Genomic DNA, 22,953 nt, shown 5'->3' with positions numbered 1-22,953 from the left:
TTTTAATCCACTTAAAATTTTCCAAGAATTTAGGAGAGTATGCAATATTCAAATAACATGTCACACATACCTTAGCAACCATTAAGGGTAATTTCGTCATTTGACATTCGCGATAAATGATATTTCGGGATGGACTGTGAGATTTAGGGTGTTGAGTTTTCTACCATTCATCACACATTTGAAACTCTCTCATTTTTTAGATTATTGTAATAACTCTACAAGTCCGTTCACGTGACGCTGGATCCAAGATTTCCTCTCCCACATATGTACACGTTCGCAGCGACTAACATGAAAAAGGAGTCCACGTAGGAAGTGTCGGTCAGTGGGCCCTACTCAACCTCACAAGCTAATTAATTAGTAATCACTGAAAAACTCTCAATCGATATCTCGAGTCCACCACGACCGGACATTAATTCCGTCCTTAAACAACCAAGATCAGTCATAAATCAACATTAGGGTTTCTTTAATGCGACGATTTCCTAATTTGGAATCAAAGAAATCAAATCGATCAGAACCACTGATTGGGATTCCCTGGATCTTCCCGAATCCAACTTAATCCAATCAACGATTTCGACACCCGTTTCCTCCGATTGAAATCGGAAAGTGGAGGATTTCATGGCGGAGATTGGGGGAGATGGAAGCCGTATGGGAGGAGCGTGAGGTTTAGGGTTTTGGATTTTAGGGCCCTCTCTCTCGCTCCCCTGTCTCTCTCTAGACTCTCTGCTCGATCCGGTTCAGAAATGAAGGAGCTGCTCGGGAGACCTGGGTCTGTGAGCGGGTTGCTGCTGAGGGTATCGCAATTTTCATGTGCTGGTATCGCCATCGCCGTCATGGTCACCACCGACCGCTTCGCTGAATTCACCTGTTTCTGGTATTTTTATTTATTGTTTTTTGTTCCGTTATTTCATTTTCTTGCACTTTAATTTACCAGAAGTCATTATTTATTGGTTTTCCTAATTATTTTTATTGAATTTTATAAGTTTTGGTTTGAAATTTGGTATCTAATTGCCTTTAGGATTTAGACTGTTACAGTGGTGAACTGCTTTTGACTGGTTTAAGCTGCTTATGTTTTATTGACATGTAAATATATGACCCGAATCCGGCCGTGATAGTTGAAATTGAAATTCAAACACTGAGGAGATCAACCTGAGAAATTTTCGGCGTTACTGTTTACGAGTGGTGGAGTTATAGAATTAGCATACAGTTATAGAACTATATGGATCTAGGGGTGGGTTCGGTACGGTTACCGTACCAAAACCCTTGTACCAATTACCGTATCAAACTTTCAGTTTGGTAAAATCTATTACCATTACCATACCAAACTTTCGGTATACCGAAGTTCGGTATTGCCAAAAGTTCGGTTGGCATGGTATGGCAATGGTAATTGCCATTTTGTTTTGAGACAAAATATGTTTTTGTTTTTTTAACCCAATTCAAGGGCAAAACATTTTTTTTTGTACCTTTATCTCATACATTATAGATTAAATTCATCTATTATTCATCATTCACAATTCACACACATAATAATTCAAATGATGTATCAAGATTCATCATGAAAATTAAGCTTACAATCCAAATAGAAGTTACGAACCAAAACAAATAGAAGTTAACAATCCAAATAGAAATTAAAGTTTCAAACCAAATGAAAATTGGAAGTAAACTTCAAAAAGGAGAATTCATTGATCAGTTATTCAAGATTGAGATGTCAAAGCTTTTGGAGGACGCATTGAACTTGTAGAAGATTGAGTTTGTGTCAAGCCTACATTACAAACAAAGAAAACATATTAATTAGTGGCAAGAAGAATTAAAGTTAAAAACCATTTAATAACAAATTTACTAAAAAAATTAAAGCATATCTTTCTTGTTTTCTCTTCTTCCATTTCCTTGTGAAATTGAAGCATATCTTCCGTTGGTTCCTTGTAGAAGTTTACTTCATCTGCCCTAAGCCAACCACTAGTATACACTAGTGCCTCCATTATTTTAGGAGTCAAGGATACCCTAAAAGGGTCCACATCCCTCCTCCCTAGGCTAAATGTATTTTCACTAGCAACAGTATAAGTGGGGGTTACAAAGATATTTTGGCTATGTGTGAAAAAATTAGGAACTCTTTTGTGTTTGATTTCCACAATTTTAGGAGATCAAAGTCACCAACAACAATGCTAATATAAGTAGAGTTTTATTTTCAAATTATTGGAATATTATAAATATGTATTATATAATTATCTATTATATAATTTATAAATTACAAATTATATTGGATTTTCGGTATGGTACGGTAATACAGTGGTAATGGTATCCATTATCAATACCGTACCATGAAATTTCGGTACGGTACAATACCGTACCATTACTGATTGGTACAAAAAATATGGCACAAAATCGGTATGGCACAATTGGCAATTCAGTTGGCACGGCAATTTGGCAAAAAAATCCACCCCTATATGTATCACCTTAGAATGAGATTAGTGCATAATCCACTGACCTTGTTGATACACGAATGCAGAAATTATCGGTACACTAGTCATCGACATGTGCATTGCTTTGTATTTTTGAAAGTTTTTCGGAGATTTAAACATAAGCAAAGTGAAACCAATTTGCCAAATTTGTTTGTTTCTCATAGTTTTCCATCTCAGATAGGTTATGAATCTTTTCTTCAATAACTGGTAGTTAATTGTTCTGCAAAAGCTTCGTGTTGATCTCTGTCCTATGGTTCAGCTATTTGGTTTCGTCGATGGCACTTCAAGTGCTATGGAGCTTGGGGCTTGCTTGTCTTGATATTTATGCTTTGAGCAAAAAGAGAGACCTTCAAAATAAATTACTAGTGAGGCTATTTGTTGTCGGTGATTGGGTATGTCACTCGTCCCTTTAACTCTTTTCACATCCCTTATGGCTGATGTTATGTCTTGTGTACGTTTGAGGTCGAATACTGGCTGCTGAAATAAATCCAAATTTAAATGTTTCAGGTAACGGCTACTTTATCACTGGCTGCTGCAAGCTCTTCATCAGGGATTGCAATTCTGTTTGTAAGAGACTTTCATTTCTGCACAGGTAGATGGGGTTTACCATGTGGTAGCTACATGCTTGCAGTTTCCTTTGCTTTTGTCACCTGGATCCTTACTTCCATATCCTCTCACGTGATGTTTTGGATCCTATCGGCATTAGTTTAGAGGGTTGTGTTTTTCAGTTCTACCGATGATACATTTACGCTACAGCATTCATTTATTTACTCGTAAATGGAAAAGTCTGCAACTTGCCTCATTTGTTTTTTCTGAGGCAATTTAGCAACCTCGTATTTTATTTCAATGTGTCTTTTTTATGCCCTCAACAGTATCATATCTTAATCCACTTAATGTACAGAGACGTATTGAAGCAGTTCTACAGATTCAATATGATTTCTTGTTTGCCTGCCCTCCCGGGATTTAGGCATGGAATTTATATCTTGGAACTACATGCACATTAGTTATTTCATGGATTTGCCTCCTGCAGTGCACAACAGATGTGCGAACGGAGCATGTGGACAACACCCCACGTTCAACCATCATGCAATGTAACTGAGCTTTGTGTTCGCGTTTTGTTATACTTTTGTTTGTTGGTTATGTGTATTTTTGTCAACTTTGTAGTGCCACTATATAAAGGCCCGAGGATTCAAAGAGACGGATGGATCACGGAGGTTTGGCTGAATAATCATCTCGAAACTACAAGGGCTTCTTGATATATCTTCCCTCAAATTCTTTGCCTCTTACTCATTTCTTAGGGTTCATTCATTTTGGTATGCTAGAAAACATGTATCGATTGGTCGAGGCATGGACCTTGATGACAGTTGAATAATAGAAAAGTTTATACAGTTTGATGAGCCATACCTTTCTGAATTAGGATTCTGACTGGTTACCACGGCCTTGTCGCAGGTACTCGGATGCAGGAACATGACTCGAAATTAGTAAGAAAGCCGATCATATACTTAATCTTATCAGCAACTTCTTTCATTGAAGGCCTATTGCGCCTCTGATCATTGAAGCACGATCGGGCAAGAAATCCCAGCGCCTTCATCGTCTCCAATTCTTGCTCGCTAGCTCCCTCCTTAATAACTGGATCGACAGTATCCATCAACCTCCCTTGTTTCAATACCCTCTTCATGTACGGCACCAATCTCGTATCTTCCTCTCGTCTGTTGAAATCGATAACCTCCTGAGAAGTCTACAGCTCCAACAGTACAACACCGAAGATGTAAACTTCGATCTTATCCGGGAGCTGAAAGTTACTGAGGTAGTCAGGGTCTAGATAACCGGGAGTCCCCTGAGTACTGGTTTCTGTCCTCAACCAGCTTCGAGATCCCCAAGTCTGAAAGTTTTGGCTCAAAATTTTCATCCAGCAATATGTTGCTGGATTTCACGTCACCGTGGTAAATGGGCTGCACTGCAGAAGAGTGAAAGATAAGCAAGGCCTTCAGCTGTTTGGTGAGCAATTCGGAGCCTATGACGCCAACCAATTGGAGCCCATTTTCCGCTGTGACGACAGTGAAGATATCAGAAAGAGTTCCATTTGGAACGTACTCATATACGAGGATAGGTTGCTGATCAAGCTCGATACAGCGGCCAATGAGTCTCACCAGGCTCCTGTGGTTCACCTGGCAGAGAATCCGAACCTCGTTAAGAATATGATCAATGTCCTTGGTGTCACCATGCTTGGTGCGCTTGATAGTCCGTCATGAAGAGTGCCCTTGAAGACCTGAGAAAAGCCACCGGAGCCGATTATGTTGTCTTTGAAAAAGAAGTTGGTTGCTCGTGCTATCTCTTTGTGGGCGAAGAAGATTTTTCCTGACTTGCCACTGTTTTTGAAATACAAAATCTCCTCACGCTTCTTCCTGGTGTCCTCGGTCTTTCGATCCTCGAGATACTTATGTAAAGCATTCTTCAACTTCTCATCCAAGTCACCGAGGAAAAAAGAAATGAAAGGTATGGTCACCGATTTAACTCCGCCGTAGGCTTTGGATTTTAAAAGACAACTTCCAAGTAAAAAAACAGCAATTTTAAGAGTAAAAATTGGAAACTAAAAGGCATACGCTTACCGATTTTTGGATTTCTCGTCTTAGACATACTTCATCTGGGACTCAAAGAATTTGATCATACTGTGATTGCCGGCTGGATCAGCGGCGGTGGAGAATCGATGAACTGGAACAAAGCTTCTCCGGATGAACTGCGGGCTGAAAGTAGGGACGGTGGACATCCCGTGGTGAAGGGTGGGTGCTGATCCAACGGCTCGGACGGCAGGGGCTAGGGCTAAGTGGGACGGCCTGCGGAGCTTCGAGGAGAGAGACATTTGAGGTCCGGCTATGGCTGAAAATTCAGATGGTTTAGTATTTTGCAATTGGAGTAGGGTTTCGCCCTTTTGCTTGGGGTGTAAGGAAAGAGTGGTGATATGCCCACCCCAATGTCTTATTTCCGCACCAACCTTATATTTACACCCACCATAAAAAGTGAAAAAATACATCAACTCTTTTCCCACCCACCATTATTTCCAAAATAACCCTACATATTTCTTTTTCAATTTTTTCTTGCTTTAAAAAAAAAGGAAAACTAATGAAAAGGGTTTGAAAACTTTGAGTTTTAACGATAAGGACAAAATAAAGGGTAGAGTAAATAGTACCAGGATTGACTTTTTAGTGTAAAAATGTGGTTTTTCATTAAAGTGAACAGTACCAAGAGCTTTTCATTAAAGTTCCCTTAAAAAATTATTACAAATAAAAAAAAAACAATTATCACTAAATGAAAATACCCAAGAACTCCAAGTATCACCAGCAGCAGCCCTCTCCCTAGAAAATTTGCAGAACTGTCACTATCGACACCCCAAATCCCCAACACCAAGCGCCCCTCCTTTATCGCCAACCATCGCAGCACCACCATGTCTCGAAAACCGCTCCAGCACCCAATTTCTATCGTTTCCAATTTGAATTCAGACCACACAAGAGAGAGTATGATTAAATTGGAAGAGCTTCACTCACAGTTTGGTGTTGCACTGGCTTTCCCTAACATCAAATTCCTCCAAATTCAGTATATGGTAGGTATCCAAATTGTTCCAAAACACCAAACATGATCGGAGTTCAACGAGTGTCGGATCCGTGAGTCCCCTAATGTAATATGGACTATGAGCTTCTCTCCTCATCTATCTCAACATTATAATAGTCTTGAATACTAACTTGCTTTACTCTATGGTGAAGCTTGATCACACCTTCCACAACATGTGCTTTATTGTGAGCCTCGAGGCTTTCCTTTGTCAAGTTCGAATTCACCCTCTTGCTGATAAGTTTAATTTCTGAACTTCCTTCCCCAGGAAAGCTTGTGGGGTTCATTATATTTTTTTTTCTTTTTCTTATTTATGATAATTTAGGTTTTTTTTATATGATTGGTTGGTCTTTAGGTCTTTAGGTCTTTAGAGGTTATTTTACACTAGGATAAATTTGTCAATAAGAATATCATAAGAGTATCATTTTATAGTGAGTGTGGAAATAAGACACTGGGGTGGACTTAACATCACTCGTAAGGAAAATGCAATATAAATTTAGTATTGGGCTATCATCTATCATCTATGGGCCTATGGCTTTGCGATTGAGAAAGTGCCCAACTTGGTGGCCTCGTAAAAAAGCATTTCAACTATTTGAGAGGTATTTTGATATCGATGTCTCGTTTTTAAATATTATAGACTAATTGTATCTTTCTTGTGAAAATTTGATTAAATATTTTCCTTAAATTTTGGTGATCAATTTCATGTTATTTAATTTTATAAGAGATTTATTTCTTCATCATGTAGTTCATGCTTCTAGTGGATAAAGCGTTGGTTTTCCACCTATGTGTCTCATATTCAAAACTCTACCACATCTAAATTATTATAATAGTTTCGAACCCTCATCATTCTACTTTAATAATAGTAAATTTTTAGGATTTTTTTTTTGTTATATCTTTACTAGCACTCCCTTTTTTCTCCTATTATTATTAAGTACCTCTTATTATGGTGATTTCAAATTTTTTTATTGTTTATTCAAACACTTATTTCAGTAACTCAAACAAAATGTTCAAAAACTCGTTGTTAGATACGTCTGATAATCGGTATTTTTAGTTACCTATCAAATGTGTACATTTGGTTGGTGCTATATTTGAATTTTGATAAATTTGGTCTCTTGGTATATTTGAAATCTAAACTTATAAACAGTCGGGACGTATAAATGGTCGGGGTGTTTGTTTTCAAATAGACCATAAGTTTTCATTTATTGACAACAATGAATTGTTTCAATTCATTTTTCTTTTTTTTTCTTCTAGATGTCAGTCGCATGTCTCGATTTCGGGTGTTCACTTGCATATACAGATCGGGGTATGTCATAGTTTAATAAGCCATACTCTTCTTAATTAGGATTTGGACTAGTTACCACGACCTTGTTCACAGACTCGGGTGCAGGTATATAACTCGTAACAATGTCAATCCTGTGAATAATAACATCAGCAACTTCTTTCATTGAAGGCCGAATGCGCCTCTTATCATTCAAGTACGATTGTGCGAGAAATCCCAGTGCCTCATCGTCTGCAATTCTCGCTTGGCAGCTCCCTCTTTAATAACTGAATCAACAATATCCATCAACCTCTCTTTTTTTAGTACCCTCTTCATGTACAACACCAAAATCATATCTTCCTCTCCAAAAAAAAGAAAACAATACTATCCTCAACCAGCCTCAAAATCCCCAAAGTCTGAAACTCTTGCCTCAAAATTTTCATGGAGCAAAATGTTGCTGGATTTCACGTCACAGCGGTAAATGAAGAAAGTCGAGATTCTAGTATAAAACTAATTGGCAATATAGGAAGGAGTCAAACTGCTTATAAGTACATGCAACCTCATTTCTCCGATTGGGGATTCACTTTCAACACACCCCCTAACGTGTGGCGAAGTTTCAAGCTTAACACACGTATAACACAAATAGGGTGACGTGGAGCACGTATATGTGACCATTGGGTTTCACACATGAAACAACATGCTCTAATATTATGAAAAAAGTTGAGGTTGCACCGTGAAAACCAATTGTCAATATAGAGAGTAGCCCAACAACTTATAAGTACATCCAAGGTCCCTATTTGTGTTCCACATGTTCCACCTCACCTTGTTTGTGTTGTCCACGTGTTAGACTTGAAAATTTGCTACAGGTGGAGGGACGTTTTGATAGTGAATCCCATATTGTGGAAAGAAGGGCCTTATATGTGCTCACAAGTAGTTGCATTAGTCTCCATATTACCAATTGATTGTATGGTGAAACCTCTGTAAATGGGCTACACTTTGTAACCCCAAAATCATTAATACAAATATTATTTTGTACACATGTTCTTGTCTCGTTTCATCGCAGGAAAATTCATGTTTACAAATTTGGCATGGCCGATGGGATAATCTCTACCTTTCATCTCTTTCTCCATTAAGAAATCCGAACACACCTCAAAATCAATGGCATCAATCAAGGGGCAAGCCGTTCTCACAACCACCAAGGGAAGGATCCTGAGCATTTTTGCCGCAAACGGACAATCCATTGGCTCCACAACCGCTCCTCAACATGCTGCTTCAAAGTCGGTACCTCTTAGGGAACAAGGGAGGCGCGAGTCCGTCATCAACCTGACCTCGCTGGGGACACTGAAGCATGCTGCTGAGGCGCACAAGATAACATCCCAAAACGGGCAACGAGGTTCTTCATCAGCACCCTGGATGTTTGAAGGAAATCGCATCTTTTGGTTACCCAAGTCATGACCATCGGCGTTACCTCTATTAAATAACAACTGGCTCAAATAAGTGAAGCAATTGCAAGGCTCACAAGGACCGCAGAGGAGAAGGACTTGCAAATCACCGCACTCATCAACTAATTGGAGGCGCAGCATGACGAAAAAGTTGATCGCGACCCAAAGGTTGATCCACTAAAGAATGAAGTCAACGAAGAAGAGGAGTCTCTGGAGGAGAAAGTCGAGGAGAAGCCAGACCAAGCAACGACACTTATAGGCTCTCTTTCCATACAACATATCCAGGACATGATTGCCAACACCGTCAGAACACAGGTGAGAGGCACTTCGTAGAATGCACTGCTATACTCAAAGCCATACACCAAAAAGATTGATAGCTTGCAGATGCCGACGGGGTACCAACCACCAAAGTTTATGCAGTTTGATGGAAAGGGAAACCCAAAACAACACGTCGCTCATTTTGTTGAGACTTGCAAAAATGCGGGGACTGAATGAGACTACCTCACAACACAGTTTGTCCGCTCTCTAAATGGGAATGCATTCGACTAGTACACGGACCTAGAGCCTGAGTCCATCAATAGCTGGGAGCAGTTAGAGTGGGAATTCTTTAACCGCATCTGCAGCACTAGCCACACTGTAAGCATGCTGGAGCTCACAAATACAAAGCAATGGAAGGATGAGCCAGTTGTTGACTACATCAACCGATGATGCACTATAAGTCTAGACTGCAAAGATAAACTTTCGGAAACCTCCTCGATTGAGACGTGTGTTTAAGGCATGCAGTGAGGATTACACTATATCATTCAAGGCATCAAACCACGGACCTTCGAGGAGTTAGCCACTCGTGCCCATGACATGGATTTAAGCATCGCCTATCATGGGAAGAAAGAACCGATCACCAACTACAAGAACGACAAAGTTTTTAGGCCAAATGTGGATAAGGCTGCATGGAAACCCACCAAGGAAGTAATGACGGTCAACACAGCTCCAGTCAAAATCTCTAACGAGGTAAGGCGATTCAAATCGAAGCTTTTCGTGATCAAGAGATGTGTAGACGCACTTTGAAGGAACTTGAAGAGAAGACTTATCCATTCCCCGACTCTGATGTGGTTGCCATGTTGAAAAACTTGCTTGAAAAAAAGGTGATCGACCTACCTGAGTGTAGATGGACGAAAGAGAAAAATCGTACTGACAGTCCAAGGTATTGTAAATTCTACCATTTCATCAATCATCCGAAGGAAAAGTCTTTCGTGCTGAAAGATCTCATCATGAAGCTGGCTTAGAAAGGAATCATCGAGCTAGATCTTGAAAATGTGGTGAAGTCAAACTATACCATCGTCACTTCTGGCTCTTTCAACTCAAAATCTTCACCTCAACTGCTGAGGGCATGCTCTAAAACCATGTCGGTTAAGTCAAGTAAAGTTGAAGGACGGACTCATGTCACTCCAAAGAAACTGCACACGAAGCATACATCTCTTTCACAAGTTCACCAATCGGAAAGAGGGCAAAACAACTCTCGTCAACCTCCAAAGCTACATGAAAATGTTGAGGATGATGAAATTACAACACGAAGATCGTCCGTTACCATCATGATGTGCGACTTCTTCCCTGAATGGCTTGATCCCTGTGTAGGGTACGTAGGTAATCTAACGAGGAGGTTAGATGCAGCCTTCAAGTGTACGAAAAATTACTACGTAGTTGGATCGTGAGTTGTGTTTGCACATATCCCAGAGGCGGGGTATGTTAGAGATACGGATACTTGGTGACGTCATGTGTCGATCCGGGACGTATGTTGGGATCGGGGCGTAACACACATAGTGACTTTCTATAGGGCTTATGGTCGTAGTATATAAACCACTCGAGATACGCTCCATGTTCTCAAGAAAACACTCTGGCCATATTTGTAGGAAGTTGTGCACATAAATTAAACTCCATTTTCTACATAGGTTTCAGCGTGGTAATTATTATCTATAATGTCCTTGAAACTCAGCAACATTCTTGCAAAACGTGGAGAATAAAGTGTCTGATCAATAGTCAAGATTGTACCATTGCACAACATTATATGTGCCTTACCGTATCCTTTGATCAGGTTGGATGGGCCTGAGAGGGTTGTTAAAGGTTCATTCGTAAGTATAAAGTTAGTGAAATAGATTCATTCACGCAAAACGATGTGCGTGGTTGCATTATCTGCCAGACAATTAACTTTTCCACTAGTCATGCCCAAAATAAAAATTAATTTGAATCGTTCACATGCATAAAAGTTCTAAAACAAATATCCATTCAAAATAATTTAAGTATTCAATGATAGTAATTAATTAAAAACTTAATATCCAAAAATAAATCACCAACAAATAATCCAAGCCTAAAGGAAAATTGTTTGAAATTAAACCCAAAAACAAGGGGGGGTTCGGCCACTAGGTAGAATTCGACCCCATTGTCTAAATTTCAACTAGAAAATAGTTTATGTCTAAGATTCTAATCTTCCATAGGGGTGGTATCCTCCTGAAAGTCAGAAACCTCCATCTTAGTATTCTCCAGTTCATCCACTTGCACAAAGTTTGATTCAAATTTTTTATGACGAGAATGGTATTCAGCTACAACCTTCTGGAGAGCTCAGCAGACACTGGACCAATGGTCCTTGGAACCATAGCAATAGCACATGTCCGCATCCATGGTTTCAGGTGCTTTGCCCTTATTTTTGAAGTTTTGGTCCTTGAGAGTAAGGTTAGGGTGCTTCTAGGCTCGATTTCCTCCCTTAGATGGGTCTTGGCTCTATTGACCTCGAGGAGGTGGTCGCCCCTACCACGCCTATTTTGGCATTTTGGGCATTTTTTGTGCTATAGTCTGCTTCAGGTACATCAGTCACCTCAGTAGGTCAAGCTTGATGATTTTTCATCAACAGCTAATTCTGCTTTTCAGCGAGTAGTAAAATAGAGATCAAACCCGAAAACTTAGTGAACTTCTGAGCCCTATATTGTTGCTGCAGGACAATATTAGTATCAAAGAATGTTGAATAGGTTTTCTCCAGGAGATCTTCTTCGATTAAGGTCTCGTTACAGAACTTTAGAAGTAATCAGATTTGAAAAACTTCAAAATTATATTCATTCACAAACTTAGAGTCTTGGAAGCACAACTGCTGCCAGTCAGAAAATGTCCTTTTGGTGATCAAAATGATTAGCCAAAGTGAACCAGAGCGCTCATGGATCATCCTCAGCGAGGTACTCAGTTTGTAGTGCATTATGTATGTTCTTCGGATGAAGATCATGGCAGTGGCTTTCTCAACTTTGCCAACTGGGTTGTCCGTCTCATCTTGAATGGCGGGACACAAATTCTTTGCAATGAGGTGGAGCTTCACATCTTGGACCCACTTGAGGTAGTTTTTTCCAGAAACCTCTAAAGCGATGAAGTCAAGTTTATTCAAATTGGACATGTTCTTATAACAAAATAAATGGACAAGATGTGGTTAGTGTAATGGAGAAAAATCAATCCAATCACATAAGAGTAGAACATTCAGGTTCTAATATACATGTTTTGGTTTAAATTGACATGAAAAAACTTTGGGTTTTCATGGGTGATGTTTTTAAGGAAAACTTTAGGTTTTCAAACAAGGCATGTTTCTAGAAACTTCAAGTTTCGAAATAATTATGAATTTTAGGTTCATATGTTCCTGCAGACAAACATAAATATATATACAGAAATATGCAACAATAAAATATGCAAATAGAATTTCAAGTCTATAATTATAACAAAATTAATTATTTGGACTTCGGGCCAAATTTTAAAGTGTGGGTGAAAAATTATAAAACCCAAAAAGTGCCTAAAAATAGGCAATTAAAACTCGGGGTCCAAAAATTTGGACCAAAGCCCATGGGTAAGCTAAGTGAACTGGTGTCGTGAAGTCTAAGCCCAAAATTGGGCTGGGGTAGGCATGGGTCTAGCATGTAGGTAGGCCCAGCATCACAGAAAACGGGTTGCAGGTGCAAGCCCAAAGACAAAGGCCCAAACAAGCTCTGATCGGGTGTTTTGTGGACACTGATGTACCAGTAAGGACTGAGATCCGGTGTGTCGTAAATGTATGTGACACCATAGCCCTACGGGTTGGTGTCACTCTTGGGCTAGCTAATGGTTTGGGCCACTATAGGCAAGCCCAAAAAGAAAAAAAAATTTAGGCTGAGAAAAATAAGGCCCAATTGGGCTCAGGTTAAGACCAAAAACACCCCAATCATAGTTAGGTGTGCTTGTCGGGGAAAAAGACCGACGCCGCCACTTTAGACAACCGTGTTTTGGGACAAAAATTCTCAAGGCAAGTTCGTAAGTCAATGAGGATCACGAATATTAACGGAGATAGAGAAATCTCGACATTTCAACGAAAACCATAGAAATTCGAATCGGAATTTCAAAAAATCCAACGAGATTCGAAGGAATCTCAGTTAATCTACATCGGTGGACGAGCTTCAAGCCATCGAGGACGGTGACCCAAGGTTAATGGTTGGGCTACAGGCTCACCTATGATGGTAGAGATGCCCTTGAAGGCGTCAGGTTTTTATGGGTTTCAAAAACCAGGAGCCTATAGCTCCGACTCTATGGTCTCGTGACTCGGCTTAGCCACTCAGGCTGTATGCCTAGGGCTGGTGGCTCGACGTGGCTTGGCTTGGGGAAAGAAACCCATCGACATGGATGGGTGTTCAACAAAACCCTAAAAAATCTTTTAAATTTCTTTTAATTCCAGATTAATTCAATGCATATTCATATAAAATAATTTAATGCATGAGCAGATATTTGATCCAATTCATGGCAATATCAAATTCACATAATTCAACAATTATAGATATAATTCATACACAATTTATGTAGAATCTAAAATTCAAAAAACGTGAAGTTGGGTCATGCATTATGGTGAATGTTCATACTATCATGGCTGCAAAAATATCTAAATAAAAACCGTTGTTTTGAAAGAACCTGATTGTGTGATGATATTGGTGAACTAGTTTGATGCAAAAAACTTCTACATCAAATTCCTAAGCGTAGTGGTAGAAGCGTATTGATAACTGTTGTGGTGTATATTTAACTGACAGGGGAAGAGGGCTGGCGGCACAAAGAGAATATAGAGAGAGATGTGTTTTAGGGTTGTGTAGAGAATGTGTTATTCCCCCAATGCAGTGCCTTTATTTATAATAATAAGAGAGAGAAGAAATTCTTCCCCTCCAAGGAATACAAGTCCTAATAGGGAAGAATAATTAGAATCAAATCTAATCTAGGATTTACACAATCACACTTAAAATAAGAAGTTTATAACAATTATTATGTTTTAGTGATAATTATCTCTACTTGTAAGCTAAAGGTCTCATGTTTGATATTTAATTATTATGGCTGACTTATTGTGTAACATAGTACAAATCCTCGACCCTTGAAATAGATTATTGTCTTATTAAAAAAATCCTCCAATCCCGTTTAGGGTTGCAGCTTGGATTACCCAAACTGGATTCAACTTGAACTCGTGCAACATGTTAAGGGTTAATTAGTAAGATGATCGGATGGAATGCGATCATGAAATGTAACAGTTCATGGGAAAGAAGACGAATGAGGAGTCTCCCAAGAGGTTGCTACGAAACTAGTTATGGCAAAAGCGTATGACCGGATGAAATGGCCTTTCTTGTTTACTATTAATTATGAAGGCTGGTTTTCGGAAAAATTCTGCTAGTAAAAATAATATACGATCGGAAGACAATGGAGAAATTTTGTCAAGTCAATAAGCGACCTGTACATGTTCCAGACAAAAATAACTATCATTGGATATCCCGCGCTGAAGGTTTTTACGAATTAAATGTTGATGGTGCTTTTTTACCCGTGTTTAGGGTTGGTGGTGTAGGTGCAATCATTAGAAATGACAAAGGGGGAGGTGATGGTGGCAATGGCCCTTCCTCTTGGATTTGTTGATTAACGGGATTTGGTGAGGATCTCTTTCCATAATTAAAGATCATAGATATAGGGAATTAGCCATATGATTATATTTTACTTGTTGCAGCTCCCATGAAACAGATCGGTCATATTTCCATTGTGTCAGTACAGAAAGATGCATAATTGAATTGATGGCTTAGTGGATTTTTCTAGTTGAATCTTTGTTGACAAGGAAATACTAATGTGGTTTAATAGAAAATTCTAACCACCAAGTATATGCATTCAAATGTGGAGAAAAAATCGGTTGCAAGTATCAAGTAATATATTCATCATAAACCTTCAATTTATTTGATAACATTTGAATGACTACATAATCTATGATTTGTATGATTTTTTTTAGAGGTGATTTTCTAATAAAGATTAAGAAACCAAACAATTTCAATTATATATTTATAAGGTGAATATACATTATGTGATATATGCATATATTGGAATTTTGTAAACTCTTCAATCATAATTGAATACCACTTTGCCGCACCCCTATATTCCTTGTTAGTAAAAAGTCATAAAAAGTATATATTTGTTGTAGCCCATTTGATTGAACGATCTAGGGTTTAGAGAGAGAGGGGGCCGGCTACAATTAGAGAGAAAAGAGATTGATTTAATTGTGAGGTGTGTTTGATTCACCCCATTGTGCCTTTATTTATAGTAGTATGATAGGTAAAAACCTTTCCCTTTAGAATTACAACATTTAATAAGTAATCTACTCCTAATAGGAATATAAGATACTTTCCCATATCTCCTAGGATTTACACAATCACATTCCTATTCTAAATATGACTGCAACACTCCCCCTTGAGTGTGTAAATACTCAACAAACCATCGTATCAGATCATCAACATATAAGGTAGAATAGTTAATGAAGTCATCGGCACAACGGGTGATCGCAAGTCTCAAATTTAAGTGAAGTATGCATTTGTAGTAAAACTCACAAAACCTCGCTATGGTAAAACCCAAGGCATGGGGAAAACCCATAGACTAAGGAGAAAAGTGAGAAGTATGCATAATATCTAAAACGAACGTCAAACTGGACGAAGGTAGTGAACTCATCAGAGTATGATCATCCCAGGATAGGTGCCTCATTAAAACCTCGTTAGGTAGCAAAAACCCAGTGGGAGAAATGCTCCTAATTGTAGGGAAAATAGTACATTAAGATCATGTGAGTATGCTTCTTGATACTCCCCCTGACATAGACATATCTTCTAAATAAGAGAACTACAAGCGATTCAACTCAGATAATTTACGCATACCAATTCCTTGGACGAGCTTTTGATATGTAGACTTGGGCAACGACTTGGTGAAAAGATCGGCCAGGTTGTCCTAGGACCGGATTTGCTTGACTTCAATGTATTGATGTTGTTGTTACTGGTATGAGTAAAAAAACTTTGGCGCTATGTGCTTGGTGTTGTCTCCTTTGATGTATCCCTTCTTCAACTGCTCGATACATGCTGCATTGTCTTCAAAGATCGTCGTAGGAAGGTTAACGACTGATGTAAGACCAATAGTGCTTCGAATGTGTCCCATAACTTCTCTTAGCCAAAAGCACTTACGCGATGCTTCATGTAGGGCGAGAATCTTAACATGGTTAGACAAAGTCGCAACTAGCGTTTTCTTAGTAGACCTCCAAGATATAGCGGTGTTTTCAACGGTAAAGACATAACCCATTTGAGAACGTGCTCTATATGGGTCAGACAGATATCCAGCATCTGCGTAACCAACAAGGCGAGAATCAATCTGAGTACCATAAGGGGTGGTAACACTTAGAGATTCACGGGTATAGAACAAGCCCAAATTCGTAGTACCCTTAAGGTAGCGGAAAATGTCTTTAACACCATTCCAGTGCCTGCGTGTGGGCGTATTGATGTATCTAGCCAATAGATTCACAGCGAAGGAAATGTCAGGTCTAGTACACTGAGCCATGTACAATAATTGCACTTAGGTAAGGAGCTTCAGGTTCCAAAATCTCTTCATCATCCTCCTTTGGACAGAAATGATCTCGTTTAGCATCTACAGTTCGAACGACCATAGGTGTACTCGAAGGCTTCGCTTTATCCTTATTAAAACGATGCAACACCTTTTGGGTGTAGTTCGATTTATGTACTAGGATTCCATCTGAACAATGGTCGATCTCCAGGCCGAGGTAATATCGAGTTTTCCCAAGATTCTTCATCTCAAATTCCGATTTCAAGTGTGCAACAATTTCCTCAACGTCTGCAGGAGTCCCAATGAGATTCATGTCATCGACATAAACTGCAACGATTGCAAATCCAGAATGTGACTTCTCTATGAACACGCATGGGCATAGTTCGTTGTTCATATAACCCTAACTTGTCAAATATTCACTCAGACGGTTATACCATATCCGCCCAGATTGTTTCAATCCGTAAAGTGACCTCCTCAACCTAATTGAGAGAGTGTTTCGTGGTCTAGAACTATTTGAGCCAGTCAATGGAAGTCCTCCTAGAACTTTCATGTATATTTTCGTATCTAGATCCTTGTAGAGATACGTGGTTACCACGTCCATAAGCTGCATATTCAGTTTTTCGGAAACTACCAAACTGATTTGGTAACGGAACGTTATAATGTCCATTACGGGGGAATATGTTTCCTCATAATCAATCCTAGGGCGCAAAGAAAAGCCTTGCGCTACGAGGCGTGCTTTATATCGTACTATTTCATTCTTCTCATCACGCTTCCTCACGAAAACTCACTTGTAACCAACAGGCTTCACGCGTGGTGGTGTAGGAACGATAGGTCCAAATACCTTATGTTTCGCTAGCGAATCGAGTTCGACTTGCATTGTTTGTTTCTAGTTTGACCAATCGGTTCTACGTCAGCATTCATCGACGAAACGTGGTTCAATGTCATCATTAAGCATGATGTCAGTAGCTACTGAGTACGAGAATGCATCATCAATGATCATCTCATTCATATTCCAAACTTCATATAATACATGTAGTGGACCGAAATCTCACGATTCTCGGGAGGCCGGAATGTTTCGTCTGAAGTATCACCGTAACCTAGAATAACCTCATGCATTGGAACGGATGAGTGAGCGATGGTCGGATTCAAACTAGGGTCACTAGTTGGTGCCATTTTCCTCTTTTGGGGTTGTGAATCCTTTGAACCAAAGGGTCTGCCACGCTTCAGGGTCGGAGTAGGTGATTGGCTAGCCGCCAATGTACCTTACCGCATAAAAGGTGCGGCCTCTCCACCTTAGGGGACGGTCCGGCCTTTCCAGGTGGGTTGTTGACGTACACAGGGTACATCTATCCTTGCAGGCGTGTTTGCAGTGGGTATATGTGATCTTGTTGCCTTTGCTAAATCATTAAAAGCATAGGTGCTGACGCCTCATGAAAATCCGATATCTCCATTGATGTAGTTGCATCTTCCAGATGATCCAAATTTGCAAAGTTAGACTCACGACAAGAATGATACTTGGCAATAGCCTCAGGGGAAGCTCTACATGTGTATGACCAATGATCCTTTGATCCACAACGATAGCACATGTCCAGTTCAGTAGAAGCGGGTTGAACGAGACCTTTGCCCTTGTTCTTGAAGTTTGGGGCCTTAGAGGCGAGTGCTGGATGCTGCTGGGTCACATTTCTTCCCTTAGGTGTGGCACTCTGTTGACCTTGAGCCTATGGTTGGGCTTGCCACCCATTGTCATGGCCACGATGATTCTTTCGTCGTTTATGGCTACTAGAATAAATCACATGCATTTCAGGTGCAGCGTTTGAGCCAGTAGGTCGAGCTTGATGATTCTTCATCAAAAGCTGGTTCTACTTTCCAGCGAGAAGTAAAACAGAGATCAAATCCGAAAACTTGGTGAATTTTTGTGCCCTATATTGTTGCTATAGAACAATATTGGTGGCATGGAAGGTTGAATAAGTCTTCTCCAGCATATCTGATTCGGTGAGTTCCACTTTGTAGAATTTCAACAAAGAACGAATTCTACAAACTTTGAAGTTGTATTCATTCACGGATTTAAAGTCTTGGAAGCGAAGATGCTGCCAGTCGTGTCTTGCTTCAGGCATGTATATGTCTTTTTGGTGATCAAAACAGTCAGCAGACCAAGCTAGAGGATGCATGGGTCCTCCTCAGTGCCATACTCAGTATGCAGTGCATCATGGATGTGTCTTCGAATGAAGAACATTGCAATAGCCTTCTGACCTTTGTCAACAGGTTTGTCGGCGATAGGTGCCTCGATGGTGGCTTTAATGCCCTCTGTAGTGAGATAGAGCTTCACATCTTGAATCCACTTCAGATAGTTTCTTCCAGAGACTTCTAGAGCGGAGAAATCGAGCTTGTTCAAGTTCAACATGTTCCTAAAACGGAGGGGAAAACGTGAGTAGTCATATAGTAAGCCATAGACATATATTATAGAACATACAGGTTCTATAGACATGTATTAGTTTAATTTATGCATGAAAACTACAAGTTTCATATGGTATGTTATGAATGAAAACTTCGGGTTTCAAAGGCACTAAATTTGAAACTACAGGTTCAATTTAGTTTTATGAACAATTAGTTCATAATGAGAGGTTCCTGCAAGAAACACAGAATGCAATATACTAATTTGAATATAGTGGATTTGAGGTTCTTCGGGAACTCAAGTGTGAAAGCTTCGTTACTACGAAAGTATGTGACGGTTCAAAGTATAAAAATAAATTATTGAATCGTTAATGTCCAAAAGTGATCTACAGGTCAATAATTTTATATTCATTATCAGATTAATGGACTGCATGTCACTTTTAATTAATTCAATAAATTGGGCCATACGGGGTCGATTGTAGAAGCATAATAATATTAACATACGGGTTAAAATTATTGAGAATGCTAAAATAATAGCATTGGGTCGAAAAATATTGCTGAAAAAGGAATTGGGCTCGAGTTGGGTGCCTTGAATAAAAGGCAATGCCCAAAAGGACCTCGGGTGATGGCTGCAGGCCACGGGGTGGAAGAGATCCCCCAGCTGCAGTTGGGTTTTAGTATGGGCTGAATGAGGGGGACAACAACATGCTTCAAACCCATCAAATGAGGCTCAAGAAGCAGGCTGAGGGTGCACGCAAAGCCCAGCGCAAAAGGCTGGCTTTGGTTTAGGCACATGTGGACAAAGCCCAGCCGTAAAGGGCTGGTGTCATGGCTGCAGGCCAAGGCAGCGGGATGGGCATGGGCCTTCAGGCCCTGCCGAGGTGAGGTCCAGGCCGAGGCTTGGTGGCTACTTCCACAGTGATGGTGCGGTGGTGTGCCGCACCATGTCCAATTCCCTTTTTTTTTCTTTTCAAAATCCCTTATGGTTTAGGAAACCCTAAATATGCTTCTGATTTAATGTTATACATTGACTCACAAATTCCCATAACAATTTAATTGTGCGATGCATGAAACAAATATATATATTGACAAATATATAAACATATACAATATATATCGAAAGGAAAATATAAACATAGAGGGGTTCATGCATCATGGGGAATGTTTTCATGCTTCGTGGACGTTTCAAATATCTTCTTTTATTTTAAGCGTACCTGGTTAACAGAAAACGAATAAGCCTTTGAATTTGGTGAATGATAGCCTCCTCCTATGATGCGTCAATTCCTCAGCTTATGGCAAGAGCGTGCTGATAACGTGTTGTAGGCCTATTTGATTAAACGATCTAGAGTTTAGAGAGAGAGAGGGGACCGGCCACAATTAGAGAGAAGAGAGATTGATTTAATTGTGAGGTGTGTTTGATTCACCCCATTGTGCCTTTATTTATAGTAGTATGATAGATAAAAACCTTTCCCATTAGGTTACAACATTTAATAGGTAATCTACTCTTAATAGGAATATAAGATATTTTCCCATATCTCTTAGGATTTACACAATCACATTCTGTTCTAAATATGATTGCAACAATATTTAATATATAAGATGACTTTTATTAATCTTTAAAATTTATATTTATATTTTGCTCAAAAAAAAGTTTATATTTAGATTGAATATACTTAAAGTTGAGAGTGAGTTCTCAAAAAAAATAAAAAATAAAAAATAAAAGTTGAAAGTGAAACAAAATAGTATAAAAATCCAACAAAAAAAAAAACACTTCGCTTAGTTTTTTAAGTCTGACCCCATCGAAGCTCAGATGATCCAAGATGTAAAGGAAGTCAAACAAAGGAAAAATACAAAGGGAAGATAAAATAAAGAAGAGATAATTACAAACAACTGTCGACCAATTAACTGTTGACATAATATAGCCCTTGGGCCAGAAACACGTAGACTTTTGTTAAACATTACAATCACCATTTACATTTGAGATTTGAGCCATTTTCACACAAATCTTAACAAGAAGAAGAACAATAAAGCAAACAGCGCATGGCCCCTTTGGTTTTCACACGCTTATTTGCTTCGAAGTTCAACTAAATTAAACCCATAAAAACAAAGAAAATAAAGATTGAACGAAAATGAAGGCTATCATACACAAATTCCACTTAATGCAGCAGCTCACCACCACCATATAATTTGACAAGTTTGCACACCTTCAGCTTTCTTCAGCCATGCATGCCACGTACGTACTAATTAGTTCGTACTTTCATAAGTCGTACCATTAGTTACTAGCAACTCGATGACGAAGTGGGGATTGAACTCCAGATGATATCATCATTTGGGCAGTTGAAGAAGCTGGCGAAGTCCCAGAAAACAGCTGGAAATCAGATGCTTGGAACCGGCCTGAGTCGCCAGGCAATCGGATATAGGAAGCTGAAGGCGAGTCACTGAACCACGAGTTCAACACATGATGGCCACCTCCTTGTCTTCCATTCTTGTATTCCACTATGGCCTTGTACACAAAAGGAATCAAACCCTCCATTTACTTTTGCAGTTTTTGGTTTCCAAAAGGGAGAAAAACAAAGGCTAATAAATTTCCTTTTTTTGTTCTTGGTTTTTTGGGAAGTTTCAGGTTTGATTTGGGCTGAAGGTGGTGAGGGTTTTAATTTAAAAGGCTGTGTGGGAATGGGATATGGAAATGGTGACGTGGCGTAAATAGAATAGGGAATTTGGAGTCCAGCTCTTGAAGCCAAGAGACTTCAACGCAAACCAGCACGACGACCTTGAAAGCTCTATCCAAACCCACGGTATTATCATCTTTTGATTAACATCATACCAAACTTCGTAATTATGGTTTATTTTACTAAGTTTATTAATTACTTTAAAAAAAATAAGTTTATTAATTATTATTTTATTTTCGGAACAAGTGATTTCTTGGAGCTTTCTGAACATGATTAATTTATTGTTCGGCTTTGTATTTAAAACGTTTGAATTTTTGTTCAAATACTGATGGCCATGATCAGCACCGGTTTTCTCTTAGCAGTCGGTTTTGTGTTGCTGTCTTCATCTAATTACTTTTTTTTTTTTTTTTTTGATGTGTTTGATCAAATCTGATTGGGTGTTTAGCTTGTTGTCTACGCCAAATTATTATTTATTCATAAAACAAAAGGTTAGACCCAAGATCAAAATCTCTGTCTAAATACGGTTGGGTTGTCCAATCTTTGACATGATATAACTTTGATGAGTAACGTTAGCTGAACAATTTTTTAGAGCCCACTTTCAAATAATGTGTCGTGTCATTAATAAAAAATATGAATGTTAATTAATATTTAAATAATAATTTAATTATTAATAATTTATAAAATATAATTTAAATAAATTGTCTCTTTAGCTTTATTCTAGACGTTTTCCGTACTTTCTTAATATAGATATATGTAAGAATCATTTTACAAATCACACCTTGGTCTCTTCTTTTGAAAAGGGTACAAAATTACTGTGCTTTAGTTCTCTTTTATTTGATTTTACATTATGTGTCTACGTTATTTACAGTAAAAAAATAACTTTTTAATTGTAACAAGTTAAACAGTATTCTGTTAACTGCATTATCACACCTTGTGACCTTTCGCAGTGTATATTCGTGTGTATATATCACATCAAATTAATTATCTTAATTGGAAACAAAATTAGTGATTAAAATAGTATACTGTTCTGATTATGCAATGTATTGAAACATTGTTAATCACACTGAATGGATAAGAAGGTGCACATTAGGTGGGAATATGATCCTCTCCAGATCCTCCTTGTGGGGATCCCGATGATCAATCAATCATATCCGTTCATTATACGTTGTGCGGCTAAAAATCATTTTGAATTTTTTATTGAAAATTAAATATAAATAGTACTTAACGAAAACTGATCTCACAATGTACAA

At 38.8% G+C, this 22,953-nt stretch overlaps 2 protein-coding genes across 5 annotated transcripts; one reads left to right on the top strand and one right to left on the bottom strand.

The window, feature by feature from the left end:
• Window positions 1-362: 362 nt before the first annotated feature.
• Window positions 363-5,505, top strand: LOC126618549 (CASP-like protein 5B2). 4 transcript variants are annotated; one of them, XR_007621757.1, is made up of 6 exons: window positions 363-871; window positions 2,716-2,848; window positions 2,964-3,048; window positions 3,621-3,769; window positions 3,906-4,952; window positions 5,090-5,505. XR_007621757.1 is itself a non-coding variant. In XM_050286654.1 (3 exons), exons 1-3 carry the CDS (start codon window positions 741-743, stop codon window positions 3,165-3,167), a joined length of 468 nt encoding a protein of 155 aa, XP_050142611.1. In that variant the 5' UTR covers window positions 367-740; the 3' UTR covers window positions 3,168-3,435. The 4 variants fall into 4 exon arrangements, 1 of the variants encoding a protein (XP_050142611.1); XR_007621755.1 differs by lacking the exon at window positions 3,621-3,769 and having other exon boundaries at window positions 364-871; XR_007621756.1 differs by having other exon boundaries at window positions 364-871; window positions 3,621-4,952.
• On the bottom strand, window positions 4,268-5,316 carry LOC126618188 (wall-associated receptor kinase-like 20). Its single transcript, XM_050286271.1, has 3 exons — window positions 5,096-5,316; window positions 4,726-5,002; window positions 4,268-4,624 (listed from the first exon to the last, which is right to left on the bottom strand). The coding sequence occupies exons 1-3, from the start codon at window positions 5,314-5,316 to the stop codon at window positions 4,268-4,270; spliced, it is 855 nt and encodes a 284-aa protein (XP_050142228.1).
• Window positions 5,506-22,953: the final 17,448 nt, after the last annotated feature.

Source organism: Malus sylvestris, chromosome 4 (genome assembly GCF_916048215.2).
Source record: "Malus sylvestris chromosome 4, drMalSylv7.2, whole genome shotgun sequence".
Taxonomy (NCBI): Eukaryota; Viridiplantae; Streptophyta; class Magnoliopsida; order Rosales; family Rosaceae; genus Malus; species Malus sylvestris.
The sequence above is the reverse complement of the archived record's forward strand: the minus strand, read 5'-3'. Positions and strand labels throughout refer to the sequence as shown.

Excerpts from the sequence above, each read along its gene's own strand:
- LOC126618549 (XM_050286654.1), top strand. The coding sequence starts at position 741 with ATGAAGGAGCTGCTCGGGAGACCTGGGTCTGTGAGCGGGTTGCTGCTG. Across the intron at positions 872-2,715 it reads GCTGAATTCACCTGTTTCTG|CTATTTGGTTTCGTCGATGG; the intron begins GTATTTTTATTT and ends CCTATGGTTCAG. Across the intron at positions 2,849-2,963 it reads TATTTGTTGTCGGTGATTGG|GTAACGGCTACTTTATCACT; the intron begins GTATGTCACTCG and ends TAAATGTTTCAG.
- LOC126618188 (XM_050286271.1), bottom strand. The coding sequence starts at position 5,316 with ATGTCTCTCTCCTCGAAGCTCCGCAGGCCGTCCCACTTAGCCCTAGCC. Across the intron at positions 5,003-5,095 it reads TTCTTTGAGTCCCAGATGAA|TTGTCTTTTAAAATCCAAAG; the intron begins GTATGTCTAAGA and ends TTTACTTGGAAG. Across the intron at positions 4,625-4,725 it reads GCTCCGGTGGCTTTTCTCAG|GTGAACCACAGGAGCCTGGT; the intron begins GTCTTCAAGGGC and ends ATTCTCTGCCAG.